The 17,902-nt window shown below is 38.7% G+C and overlaps 2 protein-coding genes and 1 long non-coding RNA gene across 3 annotated transcripts; all 3 read left to right on the top strand.

The window, feature by feature from the left end:
• Positions 1–102: 102 nt before the first annotated feature.
• Positions 103–1,398, top strand: LOC135936200 (uncharacterized). The gene is made up of 4 exons (XR_010574292.1): positions 103–304; positions 359–576; positions 679–757; positions 833–1,398. It is a non-coding gene; the product is annotated as an uncharacterized LOC135936200 (long non-coding RNA).
• Positions 1,399–2,946: 1,548 nt separating this feature from the next.
• On the top strand, positions 2,947–5,532 carry LOC135937388 (putative ankyrin repeat protein RF_0381). The gene has a single exon (XM_065480539.1). The coding sequence runs from the start codon at positions 2,947–2,949 to the stop codon at positions 5,530–5,532; it is 2,586 nt and encodes an 861-aa protein (XP_065336611.1).
• A 10,525-nt stretch (positions 5,533–16,057) lies between these two features.
• LOC135937389 (RCC1 and BTB domain-containing protein 1-like) lies at positions 16,058–17,228 on the top strand. The gene is made up of 7 exons (XM_065480541.1): positions 16,058–16,080; positions 16,177–16,265; positions 16,325–16,512; positions 16,572–16,696; positions 16,743–16,840; positions 16,898–17,028; positions 17,088–17,228. The coding sequence occupies exons 1-7, from the start codon at positions 16,058–16,060 to the stop codon at positions 17,226–17,228; spliced, it is 795 nt and encodes a 264-aa protein (XP_065336613.1).
• Positions 17,229–17,902: the final 674 nt, after the last annotated feature.

Raw genomic sequence — 17,902 nt, forward strand, 5'->3', positions numbered from 1 at the left:
GATCTAACAGGAATTAGGGTTTAAAGAGATATAAAAATATGATTAATTATTTGTTTCAGAATTTCTGCAAATGACTCATCTTTCTCGACAGTTGAAGCAAAGAGTATCAAAATTAAAAGCAAACTCGAGTTTTACTCTTGGAAATCAAGTTCAGGGGAAAACTTGCGACGCCGCCTTGCGTTCCTAATTTCCGCAACGCCTAATGGGCAATTCAAAGAAATTAAAAGAGCATTGGCCCAAAACCTAGATTTTGAGACCAGCGAAAGAATGCTGAGAGGAAAGCCGTGGATGTCCATAAATGAAGGTTTTTCTACTTAATTATATTGAAATACTGGAAAAAATGCAATTCAAATTTTAGCCTCGAGGCTTGACTCCGATATTGGCTGCATTTTCCTTATCTTTTTTGGCCTTGTGAGTGAAAACAAGGAGACGAATGAGGTTTGCGTAGAAGTGGACGGTAAAGACACTACAATATCTGAAATACTGCGAGAGTTTATCGGGCCAAAAAACGACCAGTGGATAGGAAAACCTAAAATATTATTCCTTGTGAATCAGGAAACGAGCTCGTCTGACGCCGTAAGTGATTTTTTATTTAATTTATTTCTATTTAATTCCAAAATATCTGGCAAATTAAAAAAATGACATTTAAGTAACTCTCACCGTATTTGTTTTAAAAAGATCGGAAAAATGCAGTCTAACATGGAAATATCTGCAACAAATCACAGTGGATGGTTAGTCCTAGTTTTGCACAACAAAGGTAATTTTTTAACTACTCCAAATCACTAACGAGTTGCAGTATTTTTTAGACAGGAAATACATTTTTATCTTTTAGATGGACTTCAAAAGCTGATCGAAATCTTCAAGGGCCAAGAGCTGAAAAAGGAAAAAAGTCTTCAAGAACTGCTCGCAAGTCTTCTTATTTCCGAATCAAAAGAAAATAAGGATTTTCTTAACTCGACGCTCCAGTATCCTCTCAATTTTCCAGACTGGCCAAAGTCTTTTGTTGAACTTAGCTTTTCAGTTACAAATTCTCAAAAAAATAAAGAAAATTACGACTGCCTCGACAGCTTGGTGAAGGAATCAGCAACAAAAAACAATATTTGTCTCTTGAGTTCAGTCGCAGGAACGGGAAAGACGACAATCCTCAGGGAAATGGCTTTTCAACTCGGGAAACTAGATCCGGATTTACAAATTTTACGTATTTCACTCCCGAGAGTTTCGTTTGGCCCTTTGAAGAGGAAAGTGACCGAGTTTGATTTTCTCGTGAATGCCACTCATATTTCGAAAGAGGAAATCTCAAAGCAGATAGAAAACAAGCAGTGTGTTGTGATTCTTGATGGGTTTGATGAAAACCGTCGTGAAAACCAAGAAAAAGTATTAAAAGTAATCGAAGCTCTAGAAAAGAAGCAGATTTCCATTTGGATCGGAACAAGACCTCACGCAGCAGAAGCAATTAAAAAGCGGATATCAAACGCTGTTTTAGTAAATATTAATCCCTTGAATAAAAATCAGCAAATCAAGTTGCTTCAGCTGGAGACCGGCAAGAGTCGAGAAGATTGTGTATTATTCATCAAGAACTTTTCATCAGAAGATATCTTGAAAAATCCCTTGCACCTTTCTTTGGTTGCCAAGTATGGGGCCGAAGGAAACTTGTACCAAATCTACGACCAGGTTGTGCGACAAAAAGTGGAAGACTCTCTGATCAATAAAGGATTTGACAAAGACAATGAAAACATATTTCCCGGGTTATTCGACGAAGCTTTGAAACGTCTTCAACAGATAGCAAGTTGCCACATCACAGAAGTTGAACTAAATGATGCCACAAGAAAAGAGCTTGAAAAATTCAACTGCTATGGCATTGCCACGTTTGAAAACAATAAGGTTATTTTCATTCATCAAACTTTCGCTGAATTTCTTGCAGCCCAGCATTTTCTGCTTGAAATCGATGATGTTAGCGAAAGTGAATCCCGAACCAGTGCTGAAGATGTTGCAAGTGTATTTAACGTGCAATCATCATCGTGGTGCATAGAGTTTGTCGATTTATTCTATTCCACTAACGAGGAAAAGATTGAAGAGGACAGGACATCAATTCTTACAGTCATGAAGCTGAATCCTGATAGATTTTTTAAATTGATTGTTAACGGTGGTTGTATTAATATCTTCAAAATGATTTATCAAAATATCTGCTTCAGTAACAACCGAGAGGGTAATTGTATTTCTGTTGCAAAGGATAAGACTCTTTTGGTCGAAGCAATCGATGGTGCGGAAGAAATTGCAATCCTGCTGCTCGACACGGACTTGATCAACAGTGATGAAGAGCTGCTTACAATTTTACCTTACTTGTTGAAGTCAGTTGCTGAATCAAACGCATTTCTCTTCTTTGAGAAGCTGAAGACAAAATATCCTAGATTGCCAGAGATGATCCACTCAAAAAGATTTGTAATAGATGCTGGAGTGGTTGCAGCAGAGAAAAATCACGGTGAAATCCTTAATCTACTCCTGCAAAGCGGTGTCGACGTAGATTTTGTAAAAAGATGCGGACCAAATGAAACATTTTTTACGAAAATGGAATTTGGAAACGCTCTTCATTGTGCCATTTGGTTTCAAGCATTTAAAAGCGTGGAAATTTTGCTTAAGCATGGTGCGAGATTGGCCATAGATATAAATGTTGACAGTTGGGACCCATTGATGGTGGCTGTACAAGCAAATAACCTAGACATGGTCAAATTGATATTGGAGGAAAATATCAGTGGACTGCAACGCAACAAAGACACTTTTGAAATCAATGAAGTAAAATCAGATTTGAATGTTTTACATTATGCTATTCGAGAAGGGCGCAAAGAAATTGCAAAATTTTTACTACACAAGAGTCCTAGTTTGAAAAACGTGGAAAATGGCATTGACGGAAGTCCTTTACAAATTTCGGCTATAAATGGAAATTTAGAAATGTGTCGCTGGCTTGTTGACGAAGCAGGGGAAGACGTGAACACTTTACGACCAAGTGGAGAACCAAGAGATTGGTCATTGGACGACAATAAATTCATGGATTATTTCTTAATTCTGCAGAAGAGTGACATTAACATGACAGACGAAAGAGGAAAAACTGCTCTTCACTGCGCTGCGGAACATGGATACCTTGAACGTGTCCAGGAGTTGATCCATTCTGGCGCAAATGTTCAAGCTGTGGACGAAAATGGATGGAATGCTTTTCATTTTGCTTGCAAAAGCAACAGTGACCGAAAAAAAGAATTGATTCAATTGTTGCACACCACTGATAGTCTGCTAGCCAAGGAGAAAACCGGAAGTGGTCAAACAGGGCTGCATATTTCTGTGGAATTCAGAAAATTCTACTCGGTTAACTTTGAAAGTTTTCTGATCGAAGAGATTGGAGTTGACGTAAGAGCAAAGAACAACAAAGGCTGCACTGCGTTGCGAATTGCAGTGAGCAAAGGAGATGAAAAATGCATTGACTATCTGATGAAAAAAGATATCGACCTGGAAGTCGAAAACTATCTGGGGCAAACGTGCCTGCATTTTGCAGCTGAAAGGGGTGATTTAGAGGCTCTGCAAACTTGGATAGAAGTGGGTGGAGACTTCAATGTGGTTGACAAAGAAGGGATGACTGCGTTGCATATTGCTGCTGAAAGCGGACATTTGCAATTTGTGAAAAAGTTTTTAGCCTGCGCTGCTGAAGAAGCCAAAAATCCATATATTGGTGAAGGTTCTGTTGGATCCACACTGAAAGAGTACGGAACAGTGAACAGATGTGACATAAAAGGAAGGACAGCACTGCATCTGGCTGCTGAATCAGGAAATGTTGATTTGGTGAAATTGTTGCTTGAAAATAACGCAGATTTAACTCTAACGGACCTGGAGGGAAAGAATGCAATCCACTTCGCTTTTGAACACATAGGAATGTTACAATTCATCAATGAGAAGAACAGAAATCTTGTGAAACAGCGTACAAAAGATGAAAACACAATTCTACATTTTTTGGTATTGTCCTCTGCTAATAGAGAAGAGTGGGATGAAATCGCTCCGTGGATTATAGAACAAGTAGACGACACAATTTTAAACGCGAAAAATGCTGCTGGCGACACACCACTCTTACTGGCTTGCCAAACCGGGGTGTGGAATGTCGCCGAATTGCTGCTGACCAGAAATGTTGGTATCAATGTCGCGGACTGGTGTGGAAAAACTGCATTGCACTACGCCGCAGAAAAAGGAAACTTGAAATTAGTGATGCTGATGCATGAGAAAGGTGCGGATTTGACTCTAACAAACGACGAGGGAATGAACGCTTTGCACCACGCAACGAGACACTTTGAGATATTGTTATTTATTCACGAGAAAAACAATGATTTGTTGAAGCAGAGGTTGGAAAATGGAGACACAAGCCTCCATGTGGCAACAGGACCGTTGCCCAGTAACTCTGACGCAATTCTTTGGCTCGTTGAGCAATGCGAAAATGACTTGAACGAAACAAACAGCAACGGTGAAACACCGTTTCTGCTGGCTTGCAAGCGGATGAAATGGAATTTTGCTAAGATTTTGCTGGATAAAAACGTCGATATAAATGTGAAAGATAAAAATGGAAGAACGGCCCTGCACTACGCCGTTAGTTTGTTTAGACGCGATATAATTGAAGATTCATATGCTTATGATTTGGTGCAAGAGTTGTGCAAAAGAGGTGCAGATTTAGCTTTGACAGACAACGACGGAAAGAACGCATTTCACCATGCGATAGAGAACTTTAACATGGCATTATTCATTCATGAGTTGAATGGTGATTTGGTTAAACAGCTTTTGAACAATGGAGATACCTCTCTGCATCTGGCAATCAAATTGAACAAAGACAACCGGAATGATAAGCTCATTATTTGGCTTGTTGAGCAAGGCGTCGTTGATTTGAACGCGAAAAATGCTTCTGGCGAAACACCACTCTTACTGGCTTGCGAAAGAAGGTGGTTGAAGGTCGCCGAATTGCTGCTGACCAGAAATGTTGAGGTCAATGTCTCGAACAGGCGGGGAAAAACTGCAATGCACTACGCCGCAAAAAATGGAAACTTGTCTTTAGTGAAGCTTTTGCACGAGAAAGGTGCGGATTTGACTCTATCAGACAACGACGGGAAGAACGCTTTTCACCATGCGATAACAAACTATGACATGGCGTTATTCATTCATGAGTTGAACGGCGATTTGGTTAAACAGCGTTTGAAGAATAGAGATACCTCTCTGCATCTGGCAATCAAATTATACAAACGCAACAAGAATGATGACGTTCTTAATTGGCTTGCGGAGCAGGACGTCATTGATTTGAACGTGAAAAATGACTTGAACGAAACCCCGCTGATTCTGGCTTGCAAGAAGAAGCTTTGGCCCTGCACATTTTTTAAAATACTTATGTCTAAAAATGTGGATGTCAACATAAGAGACGTTAAGGGGAAGTCTGCTCGTGACTACATTGACGATTCTTGTCCAACTCATTTACTTCGAAGGTTTGATGAACTTGAAGAAGCGTCACCCAGCTAATAAATGCGAGTGAATTAAAACCGCTATATCTTGTTAACGCTCTTTTTTTGTCCTAATTTAGCACATTTTTGCTTTTCTTGCTCTAACAATTGATCCCTTCATGCATCGTCACCAGTGTAAATGAGGACTGAGAATGAATAATTCATAATTCACTCTTTAATTTAAGCTTGAAAGTACCAGATGAGCTAATTATATAGATTTCCTGGTGTTTTCTGAGATGGAATCATATTTTTAAAATAGAATTTAATTATAAAGTGCTTTATGAATGTAAATATTTAAATAAATTTCAATGACTAACATTTTCACACGAATCGGTAATTTATTTTGGACATTATTAGGGTAATATGTATGAAAAATGTATAGCACCGATTTTGTCTGTTAATTAATTACAAACATAATTTTTAGTTTCTGTACTATACTGGCGTTTAGGAATAAATAAACTGGAAGCGTTATTCAATAGAATTTGAAACGCTTGTAAATTGTTTTTCAAAAAATAAAGTATTCTCTTTGTGATACCTGTGCATTTATTTTGCAATATGAATCAATTAATATTCATTATGCAGAATTCCTGTTAATTTTTTTCAAATAGATGAAACTGCTAAACATACGTGCAGCAAATATCTCTATCCACCAAGAAATCTAAAAATTAATTCAATTTCTATTACAATCAATTCCTCGAAAATTAAATACATGGCTCAGCTTTCAACGCGAAAACAGCTGTTTCCACACTCTCATCTAGTCTCGATTATCCTGAAGGTGGTGTGACAATTTTGGAAGGGAAACCAATTTTGATTTTCCACTCAGCCACTGATTTCAAGAAGCCACTGTAACAAGAAGCAGTTTTCACACTCCCAGCTGGACCGACCTTGTCGATTGCCCTGAAGGTGGCGGGGAAGTGCAGCAGGCAATCAGGCTTTAATCACGAACACTCAAAAACCTTTGGATGTAACCGTGGGTGCATCTAGACGCGACAACACGACACTTTCTTGGAAATTGATTTTACTTGGGTAACTATGTAATTTTTAACTCTCGTCCTAAGAGATCAAAGTTAAGTGTTTGAGTTTTTAAAGCGTCTTATTCCTTTCCCCCATCAGCTCAATGTTTCCTGTGTAAATTCATTCGTCGAGGGAAGGTTATTCAATGTTTGATGGATAGATCGTTGATAAGCACAACATTGTCTGCAATGAATCCATCGACAGCCATGGATGAGAGATTGAAAATACTGCTCTCAGTTATGTTCCTTTATAATGAGGTTTTTATTTGTTCGATTCCTCCGTGATGATTAAACAGCCAGCAAACCCAGACGTTAATCAGAGACCTCGAATCTTTTCAGACTCAGAAATTGTTCGTGATGAGCCAACTTCCACGAGATACAAGGTCAAGAGGGGAACAAATGGCCCTGCAGAAGTAGAGAATCTGTGGTGTAGGACCAACCAAATGAAACCGAATTCACAAATCTCGCCAGAAATTGATCTTTTTATGGTAAGAAATGCACTTTTGTCATAGATAAAATTTTAATACGCATAATTGAAGGGAGGTGTCGTGACACTCAACAGCCTGATCTGCCCCAACGCGCGCCTGCAGAAGACCCAAGTCTTCGAAACAAGAATCACCGTTTTATGTACAAAATTGCCTTTTCCTTTTTTGCCTTTAGCGTCGAGCGAGCACTGTTTAATTCAAAGTAGTTTTGGCATCTTTCACGCCTTAAAATGTATTTATTCCAATCACGGACCGTTTGTTGACACCGCAACAAGTGGCATCTATCCACTCTCCAACCCTTGGAAGTGGCTTCGCATCGCGTCATCATTCCCGCGCCTCTGCTTACTAGTTTCCCCTCTTTTGCCTGTCCAATCACAGTAGGAATTTACTTTAATTTTCAAAGTCTCGCCCACGTTATTAACTTTATACCTTCAGCAGTAAGTTAATTAATGGCCGATTTCGCGATCGAAAGTCTTTTTGTCTTTGTTAGAGTCACTTTTAGTAATAAACTAAAATCAACACCATTTCTAATCCCAATCCTCTTTGTTTTTGTTCTTCTTCCTGACAAGCAGCATGATTTGAAGGAACTATAAAGTATTCCGAATATTTCATAGTAAATTAAAGGCTCACTGTGGAGAAGCCGTGTTCCATTTTAAAGATCATTGAATATTATTTATTCAAGTTTACCGCGGCTCATCCTGATTATTCTAGTGCCCTCACATGGCGCTTGACATTGAATAATTATAAGAATGGCACCTAGAATTATCATAATTTTTTACGAGAAACCTTAGTTCAATTGATCTTATTTGGGCCCTTCTGGCTTCTGAAGCAATTATAAAAAAAATAGTAAGAACTGAATAATATCTGAGAGACGATTACCGTGAGAGGCAGCCGCCGTGACGACGACCCAAGCGATCGACAGGGAAGCTCTAGCTGATCAGCACTTCGGGAGCCGTTCCAGTTCTGCGAGCTGTAAGTCAAGGGATCGAAGGGTACTTATCATATTTTTCGGTTTAGCTGTGTTGCAGAAATCGGCAACATGCCGTATTTGACTAATGTGAATTTCACAGATGAAAAACTAGAGCACAAAAGGAACGAGATGCTTTCCTACTTTCGTACGCTGCTTGGCTCGGGCGACGCCTCCTTTTCCTGACAGAAGGTTTACGAATTGGTCCAGGAGAAGATTGACCTGAACATCCTTCTCCTCGACTTCAGCTTTATCCGAAGACTCAGCAGCATGCAACTTTTGGAAGCAAAATAAAGAAGACAATTAACAATTAATTAGAATTTTGTATAAAAATACGATTGTTTCCATTTTTATATGCTTGAAGAGCTCGTGTATTAGAGCGTATACAAGAACAGATTTTCCCATCCTGTCTTTCCAGTTCCGGAAAAAATTATTCCGGTTGTTTCCAGTTCTTGTTTCAACTATTTGGAGAAAATCCTGTCCGGTCCAGTTCCGGTTAAAATGTTTCCGGATCCGTGGGAAAAACTGGAAAAACCGGATTCCGGTTCTTGGGAGCGGGGTTTGCAAAAAAATGCATTTTTCCGAAAAAAAATCTGCATTGCAAAAAACTTTGTGGATTTTATCGCATTTTTGCGGATGTTTATATGCGTTATATGAGTAAATTAACTTAAAAACTCGAAAAAGTAGAAAATGTTCAACATTCGTTATTTTTGCAGCTCCATGTCTCGATTTTGAACCATCAGAATTGCAAAAACTAAACACAATTGGACTAGGCCTAACCTCCATTGACCAGCTGAAAGATTTAGAGGTGCTGTGCTTACCCTTCAGCCCTAAGTTGCAATACTTCATCCCCCTCGAAAAAGTAAAACATTTTTTATGCTCCTGGATTTTTGTATTAAGTAGCATTTAATTAAAAAGTATTTTTCTGTTGAGGTTTTGAAAGAAAAGACAGGCTGTTAATTTAGAAGGAATTTAAGGTGCACTAAAATATTTTTAAGCCTTGAGGAAGGATGGAAGGAAGCAAAAAGTGTTTGTTTCACAATTATAACGATGGGGTTAAAAGGGGATGGTGATAAGCATCCCCACATATACTTTTGCTGGTTAGTGGAGATCGAGACGAGTCTAACGGTGGGTACTTTTTGCAATTCTGATTGTTAGAACCCGAGATTTTGAGGTGGCAAACCCAATTTCCGAAAAATGTCAGGATTTTTTAATTTTTAAACTGGAATTTCTCGTAACCAAATAATAACAACACTGAAATTAGAGAAATTTTCAGCCCCCTTTTTTGCTGCGGGACATAACTCTTTTTATTATTTGAAAAAGGAAAAACCGGAAAATCTTTTGGTTTATTGAAAATCCGGTCCGGTCCTGTTCCGTTTAAAATATTTCCGGTTCCGTGTGAAAAACCGGAAAAGGACCGGATTCCGGTTTCCAGTTTCGGTTTCCTGTCTTGGGATACGCTCTATCGTGTATTCAAGAACAGATTTTCCCATCCTGCCATTGCAGTTCCGGAAAAAATGATCAGGTTTGAAAGGTCGAGTGTGGCCTCTAAATAATTAAAAATGAGACAATATAATTAGCACACCAAGGGTGGTTTTTATCAAACAAAAGAGGCCGCGGTGAAATGAGTTTACTTTTGAAAGCCACCAGGAGGGCAGCACTTGCACTGGCCGAGAAATTGTGCATTTTTCATCGTCAAATTGATTGTCAGCCTTTTCTATAATTTTATTTTCAAAACTGGGAGCGGCCATGTTTGAATTGATGCGCAAAGAGCACAAATTAAGGGGATTTTCTGTTGAAAACATTAAATTTAAAGACGGAGTATATATTTATGCAATCTGCACTACAGTCAATTTTCGCCGGTTGCTTAGCTACTAGATTCCGTTCAAATTTATCACTGGTCAGTAGAGCCTAAAACATTTACGTTTCCTTTTTGTTTAGGGTGGCAATAATTTTTTTTTGCTCAAACGGTGGATAATTCCTGACTTTCAAAAGACGGTTTTCATGTTTTCCCCGTCGGAAAGACCAGAAAATAAACTCGTTTCTTTGAGTTAATAAATATTCTGCGTCCCTAACGATACAAAGTGAATGCTTTTGCAGATAATATAGCAACAATTTAAAAGAGAAACCGTTAAAATCACATGCGGTGACTCGAGACTCGAATAAAGCACGGGTCAACTGTTTTAAGGTAAATGGAGTGTTGACAATAGTGACAGATACATTGTCCGGAATTTAATCGATTTCAGACTGAAAAATAATAATTATCTGGATTTTAACGGACGATAATTTTACTTTTGGCTATAATTTTCACTCCAGCAAGTCCGTCAATTAATATATCTCTTGTTCGTAGCATGAAAATATTGAGAGTATTAAACAGAACCAGTTTGGATTGCACGTGTACTTTGCAACGTGCTGAGCAGCACAGCAGAGCAGGTTGCGTTTTTTTATTTTTTAAATTTCTTCACCGTGCGTTGAAATCCTGGATCTCTGCATCTTTGCAGTGTGACGCAGCCAGCCAAAATTCTCTTTCTATTTTGGATTAATTTGCTGAATAATTAATTCCTTCTGCATTGCCATAATTAACAGTAATCGCGGTGGATATAAAAAATCGGACTCTCTATGTTATTAAAAACTGCGAGAAAGACGAAACGCGAGCAGAGGCGACTTTGCGGATGCTGAGCGGCAATCACGGATGATCCGAAGAGAAGAAGAAGAAGAAGAGTAGTGCCCAACAGCCGTCTCGGGTATATCTCGCACCCTTTCGCTGGAAAAAATAAATAAGCATTTGCCTCCTCTGGTTTGATCAACACTCATCGTTACAAAGTGCTCTTTGGCTGGAATTAAATACGAAGAAAGTTTAGATCTTATTTCATTCCTTTTTAATATTAAAATGTTGTCTGTGTTTGACCTCAAAGGTTTTTGATTTTGCGTCGACTGCAGCCTTCAAAAGTCTATATCTTGGCTTTCCATATTTATCAAACACCGTCATCCAAATTGTTCCACTTCGGTCCAAGGCGAAATTAATCGGCCAAAAGGTTCTCAGTCCAGCGACCTAAAACCAAGTAGTGCAACGACTCATGAATGACAAACGGTGAATTTTATTTTTGGAAAGCAACGTATCATAGGGTCAAGTATTCCTTTCATTTGTGTAAGCAAAGGAAAAGTTTTAGGAGTTTGACGAACGATATCTTTTTATTTAGTGCACGGTTCTGTTTTATTCTGTTATAAAACGTTATTTTAAATTGCTAACGTACCTCATGAAAACGCTGCTCCTGAAATGTGTGGGAAGTGTTCCACGAGGAAGTGTAATTCTTATACAAAAAGGCGGCATACATGGTCCCGTGTTTATCCATCAGCATTCTATACAAATCCGTTGCGGCCCATTTTCCAATTAGATACGGTTTTGCAAATTGAGTTCCGATGCGAAGTGTGGTAACGGGAATTGAATATAGCTCAGTAGAGTCCCATCTGACAAGGTAGAGTTTTCTCGGTTGCTCATCCTTTTACTCTTGGGGGAAACGGCAATGGAAACAGCCTTGATTCCAGCCGTGTAGACATTCCAAGATTGATTTCTTTCCAAACTAAAGACGACAATGTGATCTTCTTCCCACCGCACGATGTAGGCGAAATATCCGTTGGGCGTTTCGTCGAGCACCAAGTCGTGCATCCATTTTTGAATTGTAAACCGATGAACGAGTTTGGTACGATCGTTGTTGAACAAGTCGAAAATCCAAAGTTTTACATCGCATTTTTCGCTACCGCTGTCCAGCACCCACAGCCGGCCGACAGAATCCATTTCCAGCCCTCTCGCTCGTTCAATCTTGTTGCAGTCTCCATAGCCCTGCAAAAAGAGGAATTTATTATCTTGAATCTTGACTGAAGAATTTGTAATCCGATGCGGCCAACCTGTAGCTTTCTCCAAAATTTAAATTCAAGTCCTAATTTAAAACAAGAGATTTCGTGCTTTTTGGAAAAGAAAAACAGTTGGAAATCCAATTTCATGAGTAAAGTTACAAACATTTTCGAAAATTAAAGAAAATTTAATCGATTTCCCTCAGTTTGTGACTCGTATAACCATGTACATGACCTCATTCGTTTCACAACAATTTTTTCCTTTAAATTATACACCGAATAGCCCGCTTTTTGCTACTTACATGCATGTCCCAAGAAGGAAACGGAGTGAGCTTCGGGGGCGCAGAGGACGCGAAGACTCGTCGGCAAAGACACCAGAGTCACCGAAATGCCAACAGTTCTAAAAAGGCTGAGGAAGATCCTTGTTCTTGAGACAGCCATGTAACGAGGTTCAAAATTCGATGGTTTAAAAGTTCCAACTTTCAGGGCATGTGTCCTGCTCTTCTCGGAAGGCCACTCGTAGTCCAACTCATCCTGCCACTTGAAAACTTGAGAGAAGTCGGCGGTGGTGGCCAATGAAACGTGGAGCAAAACGATGACGAAACAGAAAAGATCCATGACTCGAACATTTCTGGACTAAAAAGTAAGAAAAGGTTTGATAAATAAGCTTTTATTAAGAAAAAAAGCTGCGCGGAAGAAACAGAAAATCGAAACAAACATTAAACTTAGTTTTCTGCAAGATGAGCTAAAAAAGTGGCAAATAACTATCTCCCACGAAAACGAACCTGCTGGCTGGGTAAAAACTGAGGTGAAGCTGCACAACTAGATTGTAGAGAATCGAGTGTTTTTAAGAAAAGCAACAAAATCTCCTTTCACACCCGGAAATTTTTCAAGCGTTATTTGCTCCCGCAGGTATAGTCCAAAGTCCACTTTGGGTGTTACTTTTTCTACCGACGGCTCTCCTTATGCTTATAGAGGAAAAATTAGCAGCCACAAATGAAGGAGCAGGGCTGACCGTGGTTGAAAGATTATTTTTTAATTTAAATAAAATTTCTCTCGCTACTTGCTGGTTTGCACCTTTCCAGCATGCGTGATTTGGCTTGTGTCAATTTCGATGTACATACAAATTTCTCTGCACAATCTTCCTATACTTAATCTGTAATTATTAGCGTTTAATCCGACCAATCTTTGTAAATATATACTTTCCAATAAATCGTGGTGAATGTAGAGCATTTTAGTAGTTTAATTTTACTTGATCAATACCACTCCAAATATTTGAAAATATTTACATTATTAACAGTTGTGTCCATCTTCTGTAAAAGAAAATCGCATGCATCCAAATCAAGGACCCTTCTTGAAAAATTGATTTGGTTTTTGTCAACAAATTGAAGCAAACTCTAGCATTTCGTTATTTGCCTCTAAAAATAATTTATTTTTTATTTATACGAAGTAAATTGATTAATATGTAAGTTATCTGGAAAAATTGTCGGCTCTCCAAATAAATTTGAGTTTTCTAAAGCAAACAGTGCTTTTTCTGACGCCTGCAGATCGAGCAGCTTATGCAACCCGCAACAAGAGTGGCACGCGACTCGAGTGACTTCAGGGGCACGAATGGAAGGAGAGGGAAGGAAGAAGGCCGACAGCAACACCAATCAATGAATGAAGGACATTCCTAGGGAACGAGAGGAGGCGTTTAGGAAAAACTGCGCAGATTCGAATGTGATTTGTAAAACGGTTTTCTAGGGTGTGATTATAATTAAACAAAAAATAAATTAATAGAATAAACCCGTGCTTCAACGGTTGTCGGTGCAGGATGGGCATCTTATTAGCCTAGAATTAGTGCCTTTTTTGAGTCCAGATGGAAGCTCGCACCTTTCGTCAGCTCAAGCTTCATCCGGCCGCTGAGCGTCGCCCTGAAGCCGGACACTTTTACCAAAAAGGCCATCAGGTTAGTCGCGTGTCGTCGAGTCTCCGCCACTGCCAGATGGGCGAGTGCATCAATGGAGAATAATAATTAATAAATAATTAATGAGAATTTGAACTTACTCGCGGGCATTAGTTGAACAACTCGTTTTATCAATCTATTCTCCTTACACGCGAGTTGGACTTTTCAAGTTGACAATTGACATCATCGCCGCTCCTTCAACTTTGCTCGATTTTTGTTTGCAACATTTCCTCCAAAGCAACTTGAAAAAATATTCAAAACTTTTGCTATTTTAGTAAAATCGCTCAGTTTTAATTATTAGCAGATAATTCATTCAGATATTCTATTCTTTGTCACTTTTCTGCACAATTTGTCCTTTATATGGGCCTTGTCAAAGTGAGGAGATAGCAGAAAATTGAAAGAATCATTATTAATAATTACTCGAGGCAGCTACAACAGTCTCGGCGATTTTTAATTCTAATTGGTAATTTATAAAAAATATTTTAAATTATTAAAAGAGCTCACTTTGACTGGTTCCAAAGCACTTTTCGCACTTTTACTCCAGTCACAATCTCCTTTGTGGCGCCGTGTATTCTGATTATTTGTTTAAAATTCGATATCGGCAATAAAAGTCAGACAGTAACCGACCGACTCGTTGATTAACCTACGTCGGTGCCAAGAGAGATAAAAAAGCTTAATTTCTTGTCTGCTTCTCTTGCAAGCAGTGCTGATTGTGAGGAGAACTCGAATAGGTGCGGAGTCTGCTGCTGCCGCCGCGATGTCGGACCTCTTGGATAAGTGGCAAATATTTCGGGAGCTCAGCGACGAACTGAAGCGGAATATCAGGCTTGCGGTCGTATTTAGTAAGCTTTTAATTATATTCTTTACAAAGTTCTAACTTGTATAATTAAATCTAGTAGGAAAAATGGACAATATCTAAGTTAGCTTCTGCTGGTGCTCGTCTTTATTATTTAGCTTCAATTGTGCGCTGCTAAATTATATTACAGGCATTTCAAATGTTAGAGATTTGAGATTAAAAACTATTGTTGAACTAAAACGTCCATCGAGATGAGAAATTTTCGAGTATCTGAGAATACTTTGCCAACAATACCGATGAGCTGTTCAAAATGAATTCGATTGGACGGGATTTGTTGGCGTTGAAATTTTTAGGTGCCACTTAAATATGCTCAGAGTACTTGTTAATAAATGGAGAAATTCAAAGTTTGAAGCTCGGGAATGGGGGACGCTTTAGTTTCAACAAACATCCTCTCATGTGCGCCATTTAACATTCAAAGATGGTGGCGCAATTTACGTGACGAAAGATGACCAAGTTTTCGGCTTTGGGGAAAACGGAGATGGATTTCTTGGTACTGGCGACAAGCAACCACGCACAGAGCACACGAAAATTGAACAATTGTGCGGACAAAACATTCAAGGTGAAGTTTATTAAGGATAATTATTGATGTGACACGCAAAAAACATTTTATGTTCTTCTTCAGATTTGCAATTCGCATGTCTTACGTTTTTTGCGATTTCTGCTACCGGCTCAGTTTACGCATGGGGAAAAAATTATTACGGCCAGCTTGGACTGGGTACGAAAAAAGAAACCTTGATCCCAACAAAAATAGAAGGAATTTTGACAGCAAAAAAAGTTGTGCAAATCGCCTGCAGCTCTTGGCACACTCTGGTTTTAACATCAGATAGAGAGGTTTAAATTAAATAAATGTCATTCGAATTAATTTAAAATTTCCAAAAAACACACTCTAAAGGTCTTCTCCTTTGGTCATAACGATGAAGGGCAGTTGGGACTGGGACACAATGATAACCAAACTCTTCCAAAAAAATTGGACTTTCCTGCGGCTGGGAGACTTGTGACAGCCATCGCTTGTCTATTTAAATCATCTGTAGAACTCCTAGACTCAGGAGAGGTGAAAACTATTTTCTATTTCGGGTATTATAAATATTTTTCACCAGCATTGTGTTTTAAAGTGGAAGTTATTTATTATAGACAAAATGAAAATATTATTAAATTCCTAATCTATTATTTTATTGTATCATTCATTTTAAAGGTACTTGCTTGGGGAAAAAATGAAGATGGTATTCTGGGCCATAGTGCAGAAGCCGTGAAGCAGCAAAACATTCCACGCAAAGTGCCAGGATTGGAAGGCATCACAATTACAAAAATTGTTTGTGGATTAAATCATGTCCTGGCCTTGTCCAACGATGGAAAAGTCTATTCTTGGGGATACAACAATAATGGCCAGCTTGGAAATGGAACCGATAAACGTTCACACCGACCAACTATGATATCTGGAAATATTGGCAGGTAATATAAAAAAGACAAGCATCAATACCGATGATGAATGAAATATTATGTGACAAAAATTGGGCATTAATCAATATTAATTTGGTTTTTGGACAGGATAAGAGACGTGGCTGCCCATTACACTCGCCATACGAGTGCTGCAGTCACAGAAGCAGATGAAGTATTCGCTTGGGGTAAATTCAATGGTGGGATTTTGTGTCTATAAAAGTAATTAAATACTATCCATCACGAATTCAAATTTAAGGCCAAAGAAACTCAAGTCCGACAAAAACCTCATTCACATCACTGGATGAAGTTTTTGCGAAAATTCGAAATGGCACCGTTACATTCCAACCATTACGTACAAACCTTGATGATGAGCCAATAGAGGAAAAGAACACTGAAAACGAAAGTCACGAATGGGAATGGCTCAAGAAACATTTTGATGACGCCGTAATGAATATTACACATTTAATTCCAAAATTTATAGCACGATTAACCTTGCTGGACAGGAATCTGCTGACGTTGTTTTCGTGGTCGAGGGAAAGAAAATCCACGCGCACAAAACAATTTTGTTAATGCGATGCGCCGTCTTTAAGATAATGTTCCAGGGCAATTGGAAAGAGAGCAACGAAAGGTAATATTTTAACTTGCGAATTAACAAAAACTTATGCTTACATAAGAGAGCAAATCATCGAGCCTCACAGCTACGATGCGTTTTTCGCCTTTTTGAAATACTTCTACACCAACGAGGTTGATTTGCAACCAGATTTGGCTCTGGGTAAATAACTTTAATTGCAATGTTGTGTGTTTTTTTAAAGATTAACTGAAATTAAAGAGCTATTCGCCTTGGCCCACTTCTATCAAATGACTGATCTGCAAAAGGAGTGCCTGAAAATTATCAAAAGAGGCGTGACCATGGAAAACGCTGCATCGATTTACGATAAAGCAATTCTGCTTGCTGCCGAGGTGCCTAAATTTAAAATTTTAAAATAAAATGTCTGGTTGAGACACTTATTTCTTTTTAGGAACTCAAGGATTTCGTTTTCAAGTTCTGCATGGAGCATTTGACTGCTGTAATGAACAGTGATGGCTTCAAGCTCTTGAGTGGTGATGTCGTGAAAGATTTCGTCCTTCATGCTGTTCAAGAAGGAGCGTTTAAAAAATGATTATTACGCGGTATTCTCTGCTGAGAGAAGCAGATTATGTGTGTATTTTATACGACGGTGTTCTTTATCTACGAATTAGGACGCGTATTCACTCTCTAATCTTGTACTTATCGTGACTGCGCCTCCGTGAGCAATAATAAAGTTTCAATTTTTAAAAAATAATCATCAAATATTATTGAATTTTTCGTGGGAACATCACACGTCAGTAAAAATTGTGGGGAAGGATAATTTATTTTTTGGTTCAATCATGAAATTAAATAAACATTGCAGTTTCTAATCTTCCTTATTTTACACCAATTTCAAACTCATCCCTTATCTGATGACCGCTTCTTTGCTGAATTTTGACTTTGGACGATGCCATCACCGCATGACAACTAGAGTCACGCGAAATTTCCGTCTTATCAGGTGCTGCCATGCTTATCTAACATGGATGGCTGTTTAGTTTGATGGTTCGATTGATGGCTCTCCTCTCCATTCAAAATAAATGGCATGGCAGGCCCATAATAAGGAGACGCTTTCAGAACTAAGGAGGAGGCAGCTTTTCTGTATCAGAGAGATTATACGATTCAGAGTGGCTGAACCTGTTCTTTGTCGCTTGCACAGGAGAAATAACTGTGATAAGGTTCATCTATTACGCGCAAGGGACAGCCACTGAATTAAATAAATACCTGTTT

The sequence above is a fragment of the Cloeon dipterum genome, chromosome 2 (assembly GCF_949628265.1).
Source record: "Cloeon dipterum chromosome 2, ieCloDipt1.1, whole genome shotgun sequence".
In the NCBI taxonomy this organism is placed as follows: domain Eukaryota; kingdom Metazoa; phylum Arthropoda; class Insecta; order Ephemeroptera; family Baetidae; genus Cloeon; species Cloeon dipterum.